The sequence below is a fragment of the Thalassophryne amazonica genome, chromosome 2, assembly GCF_902500255.1.
Source record: "Thalassophryne amazonica chromosome 2, fThaAma1.1, whole genome shotgun sequence".
Classification (NCBI taxonomy): domain Eukaryota; kingdom Metazoa; phylum Chordata; class Actinopteri; order Batrachoidiformes; family Batrachoididae; genus Thalassophryne; species Thalassophryne amazonica.
In genome coordinates this window covers 76,886,748-76,905,928 of record NC_047104.1, presented here as the reverse complement: position 1 = coordinate 76,905,928, position 19,181 = coordinate 76,886,748, and the positions used below count along the sequence as shown (strand labels likewise).

At 38.8% G+C, this 19,181-nt stretch overlaps 1 protein-coding gene across 2 annotated transcripts in view; it reads right to left on the bottom strand.

The window, feature by feature from the left end:
- Positions 1 to 250: 250 nt before the first annotated feature.
- The window catches only part of greb1 (growth regulating estrogen receptor binding 1), a 118,425-nt gene continuing 99,494 nt past the window's right edge, over positions 251 to 19,181 (bottom strand). For both annotated transcript variants that reach the window (XM_034188115.1, XM_034188125.1), the window contains 9 exons: positions 18,859 to 18,995; positions 18,514 to 18,675; positions 17,750 to 17,954; positions 16,468 to 16,630; positions 16,236 to 16,354; positions 15,274 to 15,506; positions 14,738 to 14,938; positions 7,247 to 7,385; positions 251 to 540 (listed from right to left, as the gene is read on the bottom strand). In XM_034188115.1, the coding sequence (XP_034044006.1) occupies positions 377 to 540; positions 7,247 to 7,385; positions 14,738 to 14,938; positions 15,274 to 15,506; positions 16,236 to 16,354; positions 16,468 to 16,630; positions 17,750 to 17,954; positions 18,514 to 18,675; positions 18,859 to 18,995 (1,523 nt within the window). In that variant the 3' untranslated portion in view covers positions 251 to 376. The remainder of the gene's footprint in view (positions 541 to 7,246; positions 7,386 to 14,737; positions 14,939 to 15,273; positions 15,507 to 16,235; positions 16,355 to 16,467; positions 16,631 to 17,749; positions 17,955 to 18,513; positions 18,676 to 18,858; positions 18,996 to 19,181) is intronic.

Sequence of the window (19,181 nt, the reverse complement as noted above, 5' to 3'; positions counted from 1 at the left end):
GATTTTTCTGTGCATGAAGGAAGCTCATACTCAGCTGTATCCAAAAAACATTTTACAACAAAATGTTAGTCTGAGGTTTTTCTTGCAGAAAAGAGTTTGACAAATCATCTGTTACCTGAAAAATGCATTGTGTACCATCTATGACTGCATAAATTCAACAGCAACATCTACTTATATTAATTCCCAGAATGCATCTGGGGTGACTCGTACATTTTGGAAAACAGGTACAGTATTTATATATTCTGCATTGTCCATTTGTAAGTCATGTTAGTGCTTGCTGTGTCACCACAGAACAACGTCCTTCTCATGTACATTCCATGTCTGTTTTGATCTGGGCTGGGATTGTTTGAAGGCAACAGTTTACTATGTGTTGGTGTCATATGTGTTTTCCAGTCAGAAAGAAGAGTGGTCGGTCCTCCTTGGCACTGGCAGTCTGGAATTCATCACTGAGTCTGAACCTCCACTCCTCCTCCAGCTCCAGCCTGCCCACCGTCTGTCTTAAGGAGCTACGATCTGCTCCAATGACACACAAAGTCGCACCTGCAAGGAGGCAGAAAAGAAGCATATGGAGACAGAAAAGTATTGAAAGGAAACTGTTATTTTTCAAACTTGGCTCTATTTTGAGTTTTTATGGAGTTTTCACTCTGAACAAAAACAGGTTTACTCAGTGCAGTATTAATTTAGAACACAAAGACCATCAGTTGCTATCAGGCTGCATAATGTAATTGAAAGTATAAAGTACTTACAATAAACCATTTCTTGTAATGACAAAACAAGAAAAAATGTCATCATAAGTGTCTGGTAGCATGAAGAGACTCCGTGCGGAGGTACATGTGTGCATGATTACCTCAGTAAATGTAAAGAAACATGGTAAAACAACCGGTTATGCAGTTAGAACATAACCAGTCCCAGTCAGCATCCTAGCCTTTTCGACAGTGCCTATTCACCATGTGAGCAACGGGGCACTTGAGCAGGTCCACACCCATCTCTAAAGGGCCTTGGGAACAGTTAAAAATGAGGAACAAGATGCGATCATCTCAAAATAGTTTCCCTGGCCAAGTGCTGCATTTTGCAGCTTAAATGCAGCCCCAGTGAAGGTGAGCTGGAACCTTCTGGTATTGATCAGCCCATGTCACATGACTTCTTGCTCAGGCAAGATGGGCTGTCACCGAAACCACATGCCACGTTGATGCGTCACGTCTGACGCACTGGACTTACACGTGTCACTAAACAGTGTGTGTGTGTGTGTGAAGAGGTGAAGTGTATTTTTTAATGTCACATAGTGGTACTTTTGTTTTCCTTCCATCTGCTGCGCTCCACATTGAAACAAAAAGCCACCTGTTTTATGCACTATATGACACACCACAGAACAAGAAGCATGTCATGGCAAGCTCTGGCTCCATCTGAAGGTTAAAGACTCAGCTGAGCTCCAGTGAAAGCAGACTCGTCTGTTTCTCAAAAAAACAAACAAACAAACAAACAAAACAAAACAAAAAAACAATCTAAACAGTTTATGTGCTGAGTATTATCGCTGTTAAACATTACAGGTAGATGTTAACACCTGCTAGGCTCTACAGTAGGGCAGCCGCACCTCCAACGGTGTCCACTAGGCTAGCTGATCACCTAAAATAGTCTCAACAACTATTTTTTAATTTTAAGGAAGTTTTATTTTTGTTTGTTTGTTCGTCTGTTTGTTTGATGTGAACAGCCTGGAGCCCACAATTTTTCATATATCATTATGAAATTTTTACTGAAGATTCACATCCTGATAGGCAAAAACCAATTAAATTTTCAAGGCCATAGGTCAAAGGGCAAAGCAAGGAAAAATTTTTGAATAATCACTTTCTTTAACATTGAACAAATTTTCAAAAATGTGGTGTGTGAGGCGGCTACAACCAGTGACGAATCTCAAGGCACAATGGTACAGTCAGGGACTGTCAACAACTGGTTGAAGCACACATATACACAACGTCACCATAGTCCAGTAAGGGCAAGAGTGTAGCAGTTATCAGGAGCTTCCGGGCACTTAAGGAAAAACATGACTTATTTCTATAAAGGAAGCCTAGCTTCACCCTTAATTTGGAAAGCAAGTGTTTAAGATGAACTTTAAAAGAAAGCTCCGTGTCAATAGTCAATCCCTGATACCAAATATAGTTTTAATTGATGGTATGTTCTCCAAGGAAACATGGAACTTGCAATTTTATGCCTGCTTGTCTATCTTCAAGTTGCCAAAAAGCAATGACAAATTGTGCATAGCAAAGAGAAACAATGTTCTGTGAAAATTATTAAGAATTCAGAAACTGAAAAAGGTGAAAAAACCTGACAACGCCACAAAAAAACAAACAAAACTTAGAATCAAGTGCATGAACTAAATGCATACTCCTGACATTTGATCACATCTAATTTAGCTTATGAAAACTCACTTCTAACAGGACTTTGACTTTGAAAAAGGTAAAATTTTGTGGAGTTGGAAACTTGTGTTAGCAGACGTTTGTGCTTTACGAGTGCTGTGGTCCAGTTTGTACGGTTGTGAACAGCCTGAAGCTCACAATTTTTCATATATCATTATCAAATTTTTTTTACTGAAGATTCACATCCTGATAGGTAAAAAAACGGATTCAATTTTCAAGCCCATAGGTCAAAGGTCAGAAAACCTTGGAAATTGGAAAAATCCCTATCTTTAACATTGAACATATTTTCAAAAATTCATAACTGTCAAAAAAGATCAAATTTCTTTCATATTTGAAAGCTTTATGTAGGATGTATTCTTTATGGACTGACAAAATTTGATCCGAATCTGATTCAGATTACACATTTTGTGGCCATTTAAATTTAACATTGAAAACCCCACTTAATGGGTATTTTACATTATGTCTTATTCAAACATGCCCCAATCACTCTTATATTTAAAAGTGAGGTGCAGACTGGCACTCACTATCGCCTGACAAAATTTGATCTGGATCTGATCTGGATTGTGCATTTTGTGGACATTTGAATTTAATATTGAAAAGCTCATTATATCTCAAATCAAATGTGCCTCAATCACTCTCATTTTACTGTTATGGATTTACCTACACAACCAAAATTGGATGGAGGTTCCAATTTTATGCCTGTTTGTCTATCTTCCAGTTATCAGTTGGAAACCAAGTGCAAAAAAGCAATGACAAATTGTGCATAGCAGAGATAAACAATGTTCTGTGAAACCGAAAAGGTGTAAAAAAAAATCCTGACAACACCACAAAAAACTTAGATTCAAGTGCATGAACTAAATACATACTCCTGACATTTGACATGTCATAGGTATTAAAGGCACTGCGCTGCGGTGGTTTGAATCATATTTGTCTAATAGATTACAGTTTGTTCATGTAAATGGGGAATCTTCTTCACAGACTAAAGTTAATTATGGAGTTCCACAAGGTTCTGTGCTAGGACCAATTTTATTCACTTTATACATGCTTCCCTTAGGCAGTATTATTAGACGGTATTGCTTAAATTTTCATTGTTACGCAGATGATACCCAGCTTTATCTATCCATGAAGCCAGAGGATACACACCAATTAGCTAAACTGCAGGATTGTCTTACAGACATAAAGACATGGATGACCTCTAATTTCCTGCTTTTAAACTCAGATAAAACTGAAGTTATTGTACTTGGCCCCACAAATCTTAGAAGCATGGTGTCTAACCAGATCTTTACTCTGGATGGCATTTCCCTGACCTCTAGTAATACTGTGAGAAATCTTGGAGTCATTTTTGATCAGGATATGTCATTCAAAGCGCATATTAAACAAATATGTAGGACTGCCTTTTTGCATTTACGCAATATCTCTAAAATCAGAAAGGTCTTGTCTCAGAGTGATGCTGAAAAACTAATTCATGCATTTATTTCCTCTAGGCTGGACTATTGTAATTCATTATTATCAGGTTGTCCTAAAAGTTCCCTAAAAAGCCTTCAGTTGGTTCAGAATGCTGCAGCTAGAGTACTGACGGGGACTAGCAGGAGAGAGCATATCTCACCCGTGTTGGCCTCTCTTCATTGGCTTCCTGTTAATTCTAGAATAGAATTAAAAATTCTTCTTCTTACTTATAAGGTTTTGAATAATCAGGTCCCATCTTATCTTAGGGACCTCGTAGTACCATATTACCCCATTAGAGCGCTTCGCTCTCAGACTGCAGGCTTACTTGTAGTTCCTAGGGTTTGTAAGAGTAGAATGGGAGGCAGAGCCTTCAGCTTTCAGGCTCCTCTCCTGTGGAACCAGCTCCCAATTCAGATCAGGGAGACAGATACCCTCTCTACTTTTAAGATTAGGCTTAAAACTTTCCTTTTCGCTAAGGCTTATAGTTAGGGCTGGATCAGGTGACCCTGGACCATCCCTTGGTTATGCTGCTTTAGACGTAGACTGTGGGGGGGTTCCCATGATGCACTGTTTCTTTCTCTTTTTGCTCCGTATGCATCACTCTGCATTTAATCATTAGTGATCGATCTCTGCCCCCCTCCACAGCATGTCTTTTTCCTGGTTCTTTCCCTCAGCCCCAACCAGTCTCAGCAGAAGACTGCCCCTCCCTGAGCCTGGTTCTGCTGGAGGTTTCTTCCTGTTAAAAGGGAGTTTTTCCTTCCCACTGTAGCCAAGTGCTTGCTCATAGGGGGTCGTTTTGACCGTTGGGGTTTTTCATAATTATTGTATGGCCTTGCCTTACAATATAGAGCGCCTTGGGGCAACTGTTTGTTGTGATTTGGCGCTATGTAAAAAAAAAGTTGATTGATTGATTGATTTGATCACATGTAATTTAGCTCATGAAAAGCCACTTCTAACAGGACTTTGACCTTGAAAACGTTTTCTAAAGTAAAATTTTATGGAACTGGAAGCTAGTGTTGGTAGAGGTTTGTGCTCTATGAACGCGCTGCTCTAGTTCCTGTTTGAATTACTGTGACACAAGAAGGGTACTATTGCAGGCTGCAGACAGCAGACAGAAGGAAAACAAAAGTGCACCAAGGGGAGATTAAAACTACACTTCACCTCTTCACTTCCTTCAAGAGTTCAGTTGTGTGTTAGTCAGCTACTAACATATAGACAATGAAATGTATGCATCAGTTTACATACATTATATCAGAAGGCCAGAATATAAAATAATTTGTAAAAAAAAAAAAAAAGTTCAAATTGGATTCTTTTCAGATCATTTTCACAGAACATTGTTTATCTCTGCTATGCACAATTTGGCACCTGGTTTCCAACTGATAACTAGAAGACAGACAATGTCGAAATGTTGTGTATCAGTTTACATATGTAAGGTCAAGAAAGCTAGTGTTTAAAAGAATATGAGTGATTGTGCATTTGTTTTAACTTAGATGAAATGATATGCATCAGTTTAGGCCGACATAAAGTCAAGAACAAATTGTAAAACTAATCTGTTAAAAGAATTAAAAGGATTTGAATGAATAGTTACTTGTTTCAAGAAGACCAGTGTATAAAGCGAAAGCTCAGTTTTAAATATATAAAAACACAGCTGAATAAGAGTATGTAGGTCTAAGAGTTGTGTGTTACTGTGAAATGTGCTGTACATCAGCTGATATATTTAAAATCAACAGTTGAAAAGCCCATATGTTAAATGAAAGAAAATAAGAACAGAGAGCTGTGCATTGCAAAATGTTTTACAGTTATATATTTATAATAAAACATTTTCCTTGAAATAAGTTTGCATTACAGCCTATGGATATTTTTTACTCCGTAAATAGCAAATTATTGCTTGCTTGGTTTGAAGTTAAAACCTTGATGCTGTTTATATGCTCATATAGGTTACCTGCTTGCTTTATTTCCAGGTTGCAGTCGGCATACACAAGCCTGTATTGAATCTTTCAATATCCTCCTGTGTAGCCTGAGTTTGTATCAGTTCTGCTAATTGAACAAAGCTGTCTGTGCATCTGTTAATTTCTCAAGGCCTGATATGTTAAACATTTGCTCCATTATTTCAATACATTAATAAAGAAACATACATAATGATGACAACAACTCTGATCGTCGGGGTGGGGGTAGGGAGGGTGCCTTTCAATGGTGTTGCCCAGGTTTTAATCCGGCCCAGGCAGTGCTGGTTTCTACTGAGTCATAATAAGTCACCTGGTGATGAGGAGCTCATTCCTGTTGTTAATATAAGAACAAGCCAATCATCTACAATTGACTTGTAATGACTCAGCGGAAATCAGCTTCACTGGATGACCAGCAGGCTAAGCTATGCAGCTAACTGTATAATCTGTCACTTAAAAACGTTTCCTTATATTTTGTGAGGTAACAATGCACACGTTTACCTCTACAGAAATCCTTTTCATGCTACCAGACACTTCTAATGACATTTTTGCCTGATCAATGATGAAAAGAAGTGTCTTACTGTGTGTGTGTTTAGCTTGCCACATACAATTAAATTATGCAGCCAGTTACTCTGTGACAGTGTTCTAAATCAATACCACACTGATTAAAACCAAGTGACCAGATGAATTCAAAAACATCTAAAAACAGGGGCCAGTTTGAAAAATACAGGAGTTCTCCTTTAAGATGCAAGGCAGTATTTTCTGTACCTAATGTCCTTTAGCTGAATTTAAGCTATATTGGCTCCATATTGAGTTAAACAGTTATGACCTTGAGTTTGAGCCTTTAAGGTTACTCAAGCTCAAAGATCCTAGACTGGTGATAAATGATTTCATATTAGTGTTTAATACTAACCACTGGTGTATCTTTGGCCAGTTCCTTTGAATGCTAGTTCCATACATTTCATAAAAAAAAGCATTAGACCCAAAATTTGCCCCCAAATTTTCCGCTCCATCATTCCACCACTGGCTCAAAACGTTTCAATTTATTTTGTTCACTCAAGGGATTAAAAACATTACACCTGCATGTACTAACAGTGTGCACGGAAATAATTAGCCTGTTACACTATTGCAAAATTGTGATAATAACCCCCCCCCCAGAGTCTGTAAGTATCCACTGTGATGTTTTGAAATTGTTTATCTGCTCTGATCAATACTCATATTGAATTTTAAATAATTTAGAAAGGAAAAAAAAAAGAACGAAATCTTCAATTGCATAGTTGATGTGCAGAAGACAGTAGAATTTCTATCAGAGGTACTTGACCTTCTTAGCAATTAGGTCTATTGCTAAAACAACACATACAACATGTTTTACCATAAAGACTGAACATTAGAGTAGCAGGATGAATAAATATTTTGATATAAAGTTCACTGTCTGGTACTGTGTACCTTTGAGAAAGGTAAACTCCTTGAGAAACCCAGCAGTGACAAAGGAGTCGACAAAACAGAGGAAGAGGCCACTGAACAGGAGCCCAGTGGTGTCGATGTTGACCGAATGAGGTCTGGAACTCACAAAACACACAGTCACCTACAGAGTGACCACAAGAGGAATGTGATTGTTACAGACAATATACAGGCATTAAAGTATGAAAGAATCTATGCCCAATAATATACAGAATTCTATCTGCAATAGAAGCTAGAAAGAAACCGAAAGCAATTAAAATGATTTACTTGAAACAATAAAACCAATTAAAACAACAGGCACTTGAAACAGTTAATGTGCTGCCAAGATTACAGCATCCTGGAATTTTGGTGTAAAGTAATATTTGCAATTCATTACCATAATTAGTAAAGGCAACAGTGTGTCCTTTGTAGCCACTGCGTGATTAATAACAAGGGTTCATAAATTGCATGCCAACAAAAGTCTGTTTTATGTATGCCTGCCTGAACAAGCCCAGACATGACCCACACATCCTATTTATATTTTCATAAAATATACAATAATACCAGCAAAATATCATGTTAAAATATACTAATATGGTTCATTGGTCACCACCTGAACCTGTCAGAATCCAAAACATCAAACCTGAATATGCACAAGAGTTTACAGAGTAACTGATGGAAATCCCTTCATGATCAATATGTAAATATAAGCATCATATAAATAAATGCTAAATTTGAATTGATTCATCTACTCCACAGGAGGCATCACTCACAGGTTTTCTGAAAAGCTGGTTTGAAGATGAAATGGGCCATTTTCAAACGTATGCATCTTTGTAGTGTCCGACTCCGCCAAAGTCTCACCAAACCCATAAATGGGTAAAGAGGTTGATCATGGACAAAACTGGCATGACATGGGTGGGATGCATAGAGCGTGAACACACGACCCATCTCATAGCTACCAAACACGCTAAAGCTAACAGGCTAATTTTGATTAGGGTAAATTATTGACACATATTTGTTTTTGACTGGGTGGTGGCTTTCTTAAGTGTCTTAGGTAAATGTGGAGTAACATCACACATAACATCACCAAGCTCTCAGCACCTGCTAATTAGTGCTAACAGTACTAACATACAAATTAAATAAGACTAAAATGTCAGTCAGGAGAAATACTGGAGCACCAACTTCTTTGATGGTCTGTTAAAGCATAACTAATTAACATTAGTCAGTTTTTTCCTCTTTCGTCGCTCTCTCGCTTCCCCCCTCTTTCTCCCCACCTCTCTTTCTCTCTCTCTCTGTAAGGACGCTCACGAACAGCAAGGAAATGTGACATCATGCTTTCAGACCACGGGAAACCCCACTCAAAAGCTTCCCCCAGCAGGAGGAATGCAGGTCTGCATGGTATGGTCAGAGTGGCCCAGAGCAGCACGGGGGATGCATGATAAGTATTGTTCATAGTTGTGTAACAGTAATCCAGCATTTTGTCCTCTCTGGTCAGACATTTAATAAGCTGCCTGTATTTGGGAAGTTTGCAGGGGAGATTACCTTTGTTAAAGTCGCCGAGGACATTAAATAGAGTCCGGATTAGTCTGTATCTGGTCGGCGACTAGTTGCAAGGTTAGTTTTCTGCTATGAGACCCTTGGTGGGGGAGAGAGAGTCCCCATTCTCCCCAAAAGACATAATTTACCCATCACAATTACTCCCAAACTGTAAAATTAAGGTAAAAAAGGTAAGGTAAGTAAAGTTCCCCTTTACTTAGGGTTGGGTATTGAGAACCGATTCTTTTTGGGTATTGTTAAGAAATGATTCGATCCACCGACATCAATAGCTTTTTGCTTAACAATTCCCTTATCGGTCCTTCAGAGCGCCCATTGTTTTGGGGGGTGTTTGTCGGGAAGCTGAAGCAATGAAGCATTGATCTGACCCACTGTTACATATGTTCTTTGTTTTATTTCGCTTTATCTTAATTTTTCCCCGCTAAAACCCCAAAGAGCATATGTCTGTGAGTAATATTTACCTTTTTTATGATAAACCCACCTGTTATGGTCTTCTGAAACAGTTGATAGATGTATTTTATAACTTAAAAATGGGACCAATGCTAATGCGTTAGCATGTCTGTGGCATTTTCAATGTTAAAGTTAGCATTAAGCTGTTCGTATTTCAGCACATTTGTGTGCACTTGTTTTCTGTATAATAGTTAATGGCTCAGCATTTGTTGTCGTAAAAGAGTCAAATGTATTACAAATTGTAATATTTTTAATTTATTTTTGTTTATATATCAATAATAATAATAGCAACACCAATAATAGTAATAATAACTAATAATGCTACAAAATCATTTTATAGAAAGAGACAAAAAGAACCTGATTAAAAACACAACAGAAAATACAAAACCAACTAACAATGAACATAAATAAATAAATATAGAAATAAATAACTGTTTCCTGTGAACACCTAGTGACTCTTACACCTCCACTTCATCCCTGTCTTATTTAAGTTAAATGACAATTTGTTTTGTTCAAACCATATTTTCAATTTGTTAATTTCTTCAGTGATTTCCTCCAGAACTATCTGCCAAGCTAGAAAACTGCTGCATCCTAGTAAAGAGCAGAATATGACTGGAATGAATGAGGAATAAGGAAAGTTGTTTTTTTTTCTCACCAAAATGGATGCTGCACTCACTGCAGTTTATTGTCTGGAATAGTCCCAGATTGCATTTCAGAGCTTCTAGAATTCAAACATTTTCATGCGGGTGGTGTTGGGGGGTAATTTTGGGTTACGGCTTTTTTTGTTTTTCACCACTTTCATCCCTGAATATGTCAATCATGAGTCACTTTTGTGTGGATTAAAGTCACTAACTGGGACTCCTGTCTTGTAGTGAGAAAGAAACAAGAATCATCTTCCATTCTGTTCACACAGCTCCAAACGCTGTGCAGCTCTCTGCCGAGTTAAGTTAGAACCATAGAGTCCAGTTGGAATTAATAACTTCAAAGTGAAACGCTGTTTAAATCAATTGACACCTCTTTCCAAATGTTGTAATGCAAACAAACTGCAACCGATCAAAATGTTATTTTCCTCCCAAAATGAGATGTCCTGCACCAACGTGCAGCAGCCGGCTGAGCTCAGCTCAGAGGTATGGAGTAACATTCACGCCAAAATGTGTGAAAGGAAATGCTTTTGACAAAAACTACAGATTTTGTTTGTTTTTATTTATGTCCAGAGATCAAGGATCCAGTGACCAATTTCATATTTATTTACTTTAAGACTCAATAAAATGTTGTTGACATATAAAACCTGTAAAGCCTACTTTTAGTACACAGAAAATTCACAAGAGGTATCGATAAGGTAATCGATAAGGAAACGGATCGATAAACAATCGATAATGGCATTGATATCAATAAAATCTTATCAATACCCATTCCTACTTTAATACAATTAACCTAATAATGAACCATATTACCTCATATTGTTGTGTGGGCCGCCCGAAGAGGAGGTACTGCTGGCCCAACACCAGAGGGCGCCCTGCCTGAAGGCGGGCTTCAGGCACCAGAGGGCGCATTCGCCTACCAGGAGCCCGGAGTTGACAGCTGTCACCACTCAACCCATCATCACCCTCCACCATAAAAGCCTGGCAGAGACATCACTTCCCTGCCGAGAAATCAGCTTACCCGACAGGTAACATCTCAGCCGTATCCGTGCCGTACGCACATAATTGTTTTCTGAATGTTTTGCAGTCATAACTTTCTGTAACTTACAGCTTGGAGCTGGTTTGTGGGAATTTGGAGGAGTTGGCGATTCCACTCCTAAATTCTTAAGTGTTACATTGCATTTAATCTATTGTTAGAATCGACTGGCTTTGCGCAAAATGTAAATGAGTCCGCCCACCACTTTAATCATACCTTAGATCTTGTTCTGACTTATGGTATAGAAATTGAAGACTTAACAGTATTCCCTGAAAACCCCCTTCTGTCTGATCATTTCTTAATAACATTTACATTTACTCTGATGGACTACCCAGCAGTGGGGAAAAAGTTTCATTACAGTAGAAATCTTTCAGAAAGTGCTGTAACTAGGTTTAAGGATATGATTCTTTCTTTATGTTCTCCAATGCCATATACCAACACAGGGCAGAGTAGCTACTTAAACTCTGTGAGTGAGACAGATTATCTCGTCAATAGTTTTACATCCTCATTGAGGACAACTTTGGATGCTGTAGCTCCTCTGAAAAAGAGAGCGTTAAATCAGAAGTGCCTGACTCCGTGGTATAACTCACAAACTCACAGCTTAAAGCAAATAACCCGTAAGTTGGAGAGGAATGGCGTCTCACTAATTTAGAAGATCTTCACTTAGCCTGGAAAAAGAGTCTGTTGCTCTATAAAAAAAAGCTCTCCGTAAAGCTAGGACATCTTACTACTCATCACTTATTGAAGAAAATAAGAACAACCCCAGGTTTCTTTTCAGCACTGTAGCCAGGCTGACAAAGAGTCAGAGCTCTATTGAGCCGAGTATTCCTTTAACTTTAACTAGTAATGACTTCATGACTTTCTTTGCTAATAAAATTTTAACTACTAGAGAAAAAATTACTCATAACCATCCAAAAGACATATCGTTATCTTTGGCTGCTTTCAGTGATGCCGGTATTTGGTTAGACTCTTTCTCTTCGATTGTTCTGTCTGAGTTATTTTCATTAGTTATTTCCTCCAAACCATCAACATGTCTATTAGACCCCATTCCTACCAGGCTGCTCAAGGAAGCCCTACCATTAATTAATGCTTCGATCTTAAATATGATCAATCTATCTTTATTAGTTGGCTATTTACCACAGGCTTTTAAGGTGGCAGTAATTAAACCATTACTTAAAAAGCCATCACTTGACCCAGCTATCTTAGCTAATTATAGGCCAATCTCCAACCTTCCTTTTCTCTCAAAAATTCTTGAAAGGGTAGTTGTAAAACAGCTAACTGATCATCTGCAGAGGAATGGTCTATTTGAAGAGTTTCAGTCAGGTTTTAGAATTCATCATAGTACAGAAACAGCATTAGTGAAGGTTACAAATGATCTTCTTTTGGCCTCAGACAGTGGACTCATCTCTGTGCTTGTTCTGTTAGACCTCAGTGCTGCTTTTGATACTGTTGACCATAAAATTTTATTACAGAGATTAGAGCATGCCATAGGTATTAAAGGCACTGCGCTGCGGTGGTTTGAATAATATTTATCTAATAGATTACAATTTGTTCATGTAAATGGGGAATCTTCTTCACAGACTAAGGTTAATTATGGAGTTCCACAAGGTTCTGTGCTAGGACCAATTTTATTCACTTTATACATGCTTCCCTTAGGCAGTATTATTAGACAGCATTGCTTAAATTTTCATTGTTACGCAGATGATACCGAGCTTTATCTATCCATGAAGCCAGAGGACACACACCAATTAGCTAAACTGCAGGATTGTCTTACAGACATAAAGACATGGATGACCTCTAATTTCCTGCTCAGATAAAACTGAAGTTATTGTACTTGGCCCCACAAATCTTAGAAACATGGTGTCTAACCAAATCCTTACTCTGGATGGCATTACCCTGACCTCTAGTAATACTGTGAGAAATCTTGGAGTCATTTTTGATCAGGATATGTCCTTCAATGCGCATATTAAGCAAATATGTAGGACTGCTTTTTTGCATTTGCGCAATATCTCTAAAATTAGAAAGGTCTTGTCTCAGAGTGATGCTGAAAAACTAATTCATGCATTTATTTCCTCTAGGCTGGACTATTGTAATTCATTATTATCAGGTTGTACTAAAAGTTCCCTGAAAAGCCTTCAGTTAATTCAAAATGCTGCAGCTAGCGTACTGACGGGGACTAGAAGGAGAGAACATATTTCACCCATATTGGCCTCTCTTCATTGGCTTCCTGTTAATTCTAGAATAGAATTTAAAATTCTTCTTCTTACTTATAAGGTTTTGAATAATCAGGTCCCATCTTATCTTAGGGACCTCATAGTACCATATCACCCCAATAGAGCGCTTCGCTCTCAGACTGCAGGCTTACTTGTAGTTCCTAGGGTTTTTAAGAGTAGAATGGGAGGCAGAGCCTTCAGCTTTCAGGCTCCTCTCCTGTGGAACCAGCTCCCAATTCGGATCAGGGAGACAGACACCCTCTCTACTTTTAAGATTAGGCTTAAAACTTTCCTTTTTGCTAAAGCTTATAGTTAGGGCTGGATCAGGTGACCCTGAACCATCCCTTAGTTATGCTGCTATAGACTTAGACTGCTGGGGGGTTCCCATGATGCACTGAGTGTTTCTTTCTCTTTTTGCTCTGTATGCACCACTCTGCATTTAATCATTAGTGATCGATCTCTGCTCCCCTCCACAGCATGTCTTTTTCCTGGTTCTCTCCCTCAGCCCCAACCAGTCCCAGCAGAAGACTGCCCCTCCCTGAGCCTGGTTCTGCTGGAGGTTTCTTCCTGTTAAAAGGGAGTTTTTTCCTTCCCACTGTCGCCAAGTGCTTGCTCACAGGGGGTCGTTTTGACCCTTGGGGTTTTTCCGTAATTATTGTATGGCTTTGCCTTACAATATAAAGCGCCTTGGGGCAACTGTTTGTTGTGATTTGGCGCTATATAAATAAAATTGATTTGATTTGATTTACAGTAGGCACTGCACGTACTGTGTTTTCCTGTTACCTGGGAGTGGAGGACTTTTCCCTCAGGAAGGAACTGTGAGTTTACTGACTGTTGCTGGGTGTTCATACACCCACATAACCTGTTTGTGCTTCCTGCCAGCAGTACCCGATCCGACAGCTGGAGGCAGTGGCCACCTGGGGACTCAGGACTTGGCGGCTCCAGTGTGTTGCAGGTCTCCGTTGGCAGTGGAAATCGTGTGGGGCCCGACTCTTCTCTGGACAGGCGTCTCCTATCCTCGAGCCTGCCCACACGTCACCTGTTGTCCAATTCACTGTTACCTAAAAGTAGTATCTGTATTCCGTTGTGCACATTTTCACAACATTAAATTGTTATCTTTTGGCATTTTCATTGTCTGTTCATTTACGCCCCCTGTTGTGGGTCTGTGTCACTACACTTTCACAACACATTTGGAAGAAAATGCTCAGAAAAGACAAACATGGTCACAGCAGCTAACAGCCTTTGTTAGAGGTCAAAACATTTTTGTACCAGACTGTAATCATGTTTATTTCTGCTGTAACATTGAAGATTTCAACAAAAGAGTTTAAGGGGAGTGACTCTTTTGGACCGAGCCTCAAACAGATATTCCTGGAGCTGCAAAATGTTGTTCCCTTTCACACTGGCTTCACTTTTCAGCACTGGATGTTGCCACTTGACTCAGCTATACAGCCGACAGATGCAAATTCAACAAATTAATGTCCCGCATTCTGTGTCCGCTGCGACAGAACATGAACATTAAACTTCCCTGTTAATCTTATCTTACAATGAATCAATTTGTTGGACTTCACATATGAGTTAATGTGCACCTGTGTGTTTGCTGTACCTCAGGTCCCAGGTTGAGGTAGCAGTCCACAGACAGGACAGGGTGGGTGTTGTTCTTGGTGCTGAGCGGGAATAGTTTCTGGCTGTTGTGCTGGAGGTATTTTTCCAGGAGAAGCTGGGCTGGTGCAGCCAAGAAAACATGCTTGCTGTCTGGAGCGCACACATATTGCAAAGGCCCCACTGAGGTGGGGACATCTGTCATCTGAAATTCAGAACAGATAATTCCATCCACCTTCATAACAGTAAATTTAATTTTAATGAAATTCAATGTCATATCACTCATACAAAGAGAGTGGATGATTCTAATATAGACAAAGATGTTTAACCATGTCAAATCAGCAGTAGGTTGATGGAAAATTAAAACATGTCATTAATTCGATATGGACACCACATTGCTGCTGTCTCTTTACTGCAGTTACTATGAAGCGATGTCGTAAAGCTCATAACATGGCATAAGTCATAACTCTTTTCTTTCGTTACTTGTTTTTACCAACCTTACATGCCATTTTAACATGAAATCATTTATTTGCTCTCTACCTTGGTTTTGATAATGAATGTCCTGTAGCCTCCAATTGCAATCTGCTTCTTCATGACACTAAAGCAGTTAAACCGGCAGACAAGCAACCCGGCACTGTGCAGCCTCAGTGTGAAATCCACATCATGACAGGTGAAGCGGTTCTGGTCATACTGGATGTTCTGACTCTGATCGACATTAAGGAGTATGAAATCATGAAGGTAACCTCTGGAGAAGGGCTCCCTCTGTCTGTCACCTGGATTAAAAAAAAAAAAATCACTGACACATTTAAAGGATTAAACCACAAATTTTCTGTTAATTTCAAAAGATGTTAAAATATTCTAATTGATGACATACAAAGGAGCAGGTTGGTAAAACAGTAAATGAAATTTAATTTTCAAATCTTTACTTGATTGAAAAACATTGAGTGGAAGGTCCTTCTCTAAAAGTCATGATTTAGTTGTGACATGAAAGGATACTTTTAGAATTCATTATTTACTGTTTTTAATTTAAATAATGTTGAATAGATCTGCATTCCCTTTGTAATAAAAGAGCACAATTTTTTACATTAAATCACTCAAAAAGGACAGATTTTTTTATTTTTTAAAATTTATTTTATTTTTATTTTTTTTTTAAATGTTTGTTTTTTGTTTTGGTAGAAACACCCTATAAGACAAATATTCACAGACACAAAAAAGTCACATCTACACAGACAATCAATGAGACAATCACAGAGTGCTTAGGCAATAAGAATAAGTGTGCATTCACTGAAAGGCAACTTTAATGTCACAAAAGCTTATTATTCTGTAATTAAGATGTAACATATCACTGCTTTGCACAAAATATTGTAAAACAAATTATAATTTCATCCTTGGTAATAGGATATACATATTTTCATAACACTGCATATAGTATTTACTAATACTGAGCTAATGTGTATTTGGCCACTGGCTTTCTAAGTTGTTCTGATGTCATCAACTCTGACCTGTGAGTCCTCGGCTGCTCCATTTCCTGATCCCACACAGCCCGTAATGGACCAGGTCAGGACAGGCTTCCATGTGCTGCAAGACATGCTTCAGTGACACAGCATGATCTACTGAAGCACTAACACAAAGACAGATGAGAAGGTACATTAAAACAAATCCACACTCAACATATTCGTGCCAACACAAACAAGTCTTCACATTGATTCACACACATAATGTGTCTGTATGTACTTGTGTGCGTCAAGGTCCACTGCGTTCCACATGACACATGAGTCATCAGCCAGGATAATGAAAGGCCAGACGTCACCTGCCGGACTGCCACCCTCTGACCGACGACTGCGCTCCAGCTCCAGGTTATGATAGGAGAGCTCTTTAATCAGGAAGTGAGCAGCACCTGCACAAAAGGTGGACTCAGTTGAGGAAAAAGTGGATTTTCTATTTTTTTTCAATGAGAGGACAAAGAAAAAAACTACAGCAGAACTGGTTCCTAAATACACACTCAGATGGAATATTCTCTTGAAAACAAAATTTTCTAAATGTTCTCCAATGGTTTCAACTGCAGTCTCAAATTGGATGTTAATTTACTGTCATATGGATGAGAGACAGTAACATTTTTCTATAGTGCAAATGCAGCATTATGATGAGCAAGAACAGAACTGTCACATGGTAGTGCTGAGTTTAATGGTCCTAGATAATTTTTTCAACTATATGCTGTTTAGATATGTGCTGAAGTTGATGTAAATGTAATCTTTAAAGCTATAGTGTGTGGGATTGGGGGCTACTAGCAGAAATGGAACATAGCATTCCTAACCATCTGTTCATTAGTGTACAATTAACTGTAATAACGAATCAATGTGTTTTCATAAACTGACAATGAGCCCTTCATTTCTTCCTGGGATGGGACCCAGGCATGGAGGCTCCCATGTTGCTCATAATGGACATACTTCCTCTGTCTTTTGCAGCGGAGTCGGACTACTGAAGACAAAAGAAGAGGAAACAGTGGTTGTTCCTCTGTACACTGTCTACTATTTGCTGGTGCAGGCTAACAAGTTTGAGTACCCTAATTTTTGTGAAATGGAGGATAAAGCATTTTGCTTATCACAAGAGAAGGCAAGGGAGCCTGAATCCCTGTCACCATTCACCAAATGTGAAGGGAAACAAAATCGTGACCAGCAATGGCGTAATGTTATTAGCTACCTCAGCACTAAATGACACTATCTCCTACACACTGTAGCGTGAAACAAACATATAAAATAATTAGGATCAGAGCTTTCGCATTTTGTCCAAAAAGCTATCATGGTAAAGTATCCCTGGAATTAACAACTTGTCACAGCCAAATTACTCCTGTTATTGTCTGCTTTATTGACTATTAGAGCTGTTTTTTCTTCCTGTCAACATGTGAATGCAGTATGATTAAATTGTTAAAATGTGAAGATTTTTTATCATGAAATACTGTCACACATAACTAAAATCACTGTGCAGTGCAACTAAAAAAAGTTGTAAAATATTATACCTATTCCAGCTTCATTAAAGACTGTGGGTAGCACCAACATGATGTGGTTGGGCCAATACTTCTTATAGACGGCCATCTCATACTCCTTGATCACCAAGATATGCAAATGTGATGCTCCATCCATAGCATGATACAGGTTGAACAGACCATGCTCATGACGACCAGTGGTTGGTGTGAAGATTGGACTCTTGATGCAGTCTGGATTCTGGGAAGGCAGGGAATTGTTTTTTTTACTTAAAGTGTAAGTCACCAAGATACAGTACTATGCAAAAGTGTGCCCATACAAATGTGGTTGTTTGTACTTTCCTATACGTATATATGTAAAGACAAATGTCCAGATGTAAGCAAAATGTCAGTTTCTTACAAACAATAAAACACAAATACTGGTACTTGAGAAAGACTGTGTTGCAAACAACAGGTTTCAAAGTAGAAACGCAAAGCAGCAAAAGGCAGCACTACTACTGTACATACCCTTCAATATAACACATCTAAATCATCACCTGTACAGCTAGTTTGTTAAAGTCAGATGATGGACACCAGAACACTTCCAAGGTGTGGAATATCTCTTGGAGTTCCTTTTGTTTAGAGCAGCCTCAGTTCAGAGTGATGAGAGAAGCTTCCAAAACACAGACGCCAACTCTGAAGGAGTTATAAGCTTCTGTGGGTGTGATTGGACAAACTGCAGCTGCAGTTTGCGAGAAAGCACAGGGGAAACTCTAGTCTGGATGTCATCTTATTTTGTTGAAAAAGTAGTAATTATTTACCCAGTCAGAAGTGAGAGGCAGCCTCATGCTCTCCAGCTGACCTCCCGATTGGCTAAAGCTGAAGTAGTGCTCTTTAGACTTTGGAATGATGAAGTAAAGCTGGATCTCATCCCCGAGCAGAAGATGGGTGAATGTGAAGGCGTGCAGTGTTGATTCATACATCTGATGAGAGAAGACATTCAGTATTGTCTGTAGCATTGATCTATTCAAAAGTTTACATGTGATTTTACGTATTCTCTGCTTTTGTTTAATCTACAGAGTTCATTTACATTCACTGATGTCCTACCCTGCGCTTTTTCAGCATCTCTCAATATGACACAATGTTCTGCTCTGTGGTCAGGTTACCTGGTATCTGGGGTTGAAGCCCAGGTATTGGTGGCACTGCTCACAGTGGTGATAGGTATTGTAGGCTGCATATTTAGATAGCTTGATCCTACATGTCCGCCTGCGTAGATACACATCCTCCTGACGTACTGGGTTTCCTGACAAAAATAGAGCCAAAGACAGGTTAGTACTCTGGACTAGCTATCATTTATTTAGATATACACTTTAGGTGAATAGTTTGGTCAGGTCTAGTAAATGTGTCTGAGATCATTTTAGGAGCATCAAGAATGGGATATGATGAATGTTCTGTTGAAGTCTCACAGCTTGGCCAATAACAAAGTGAC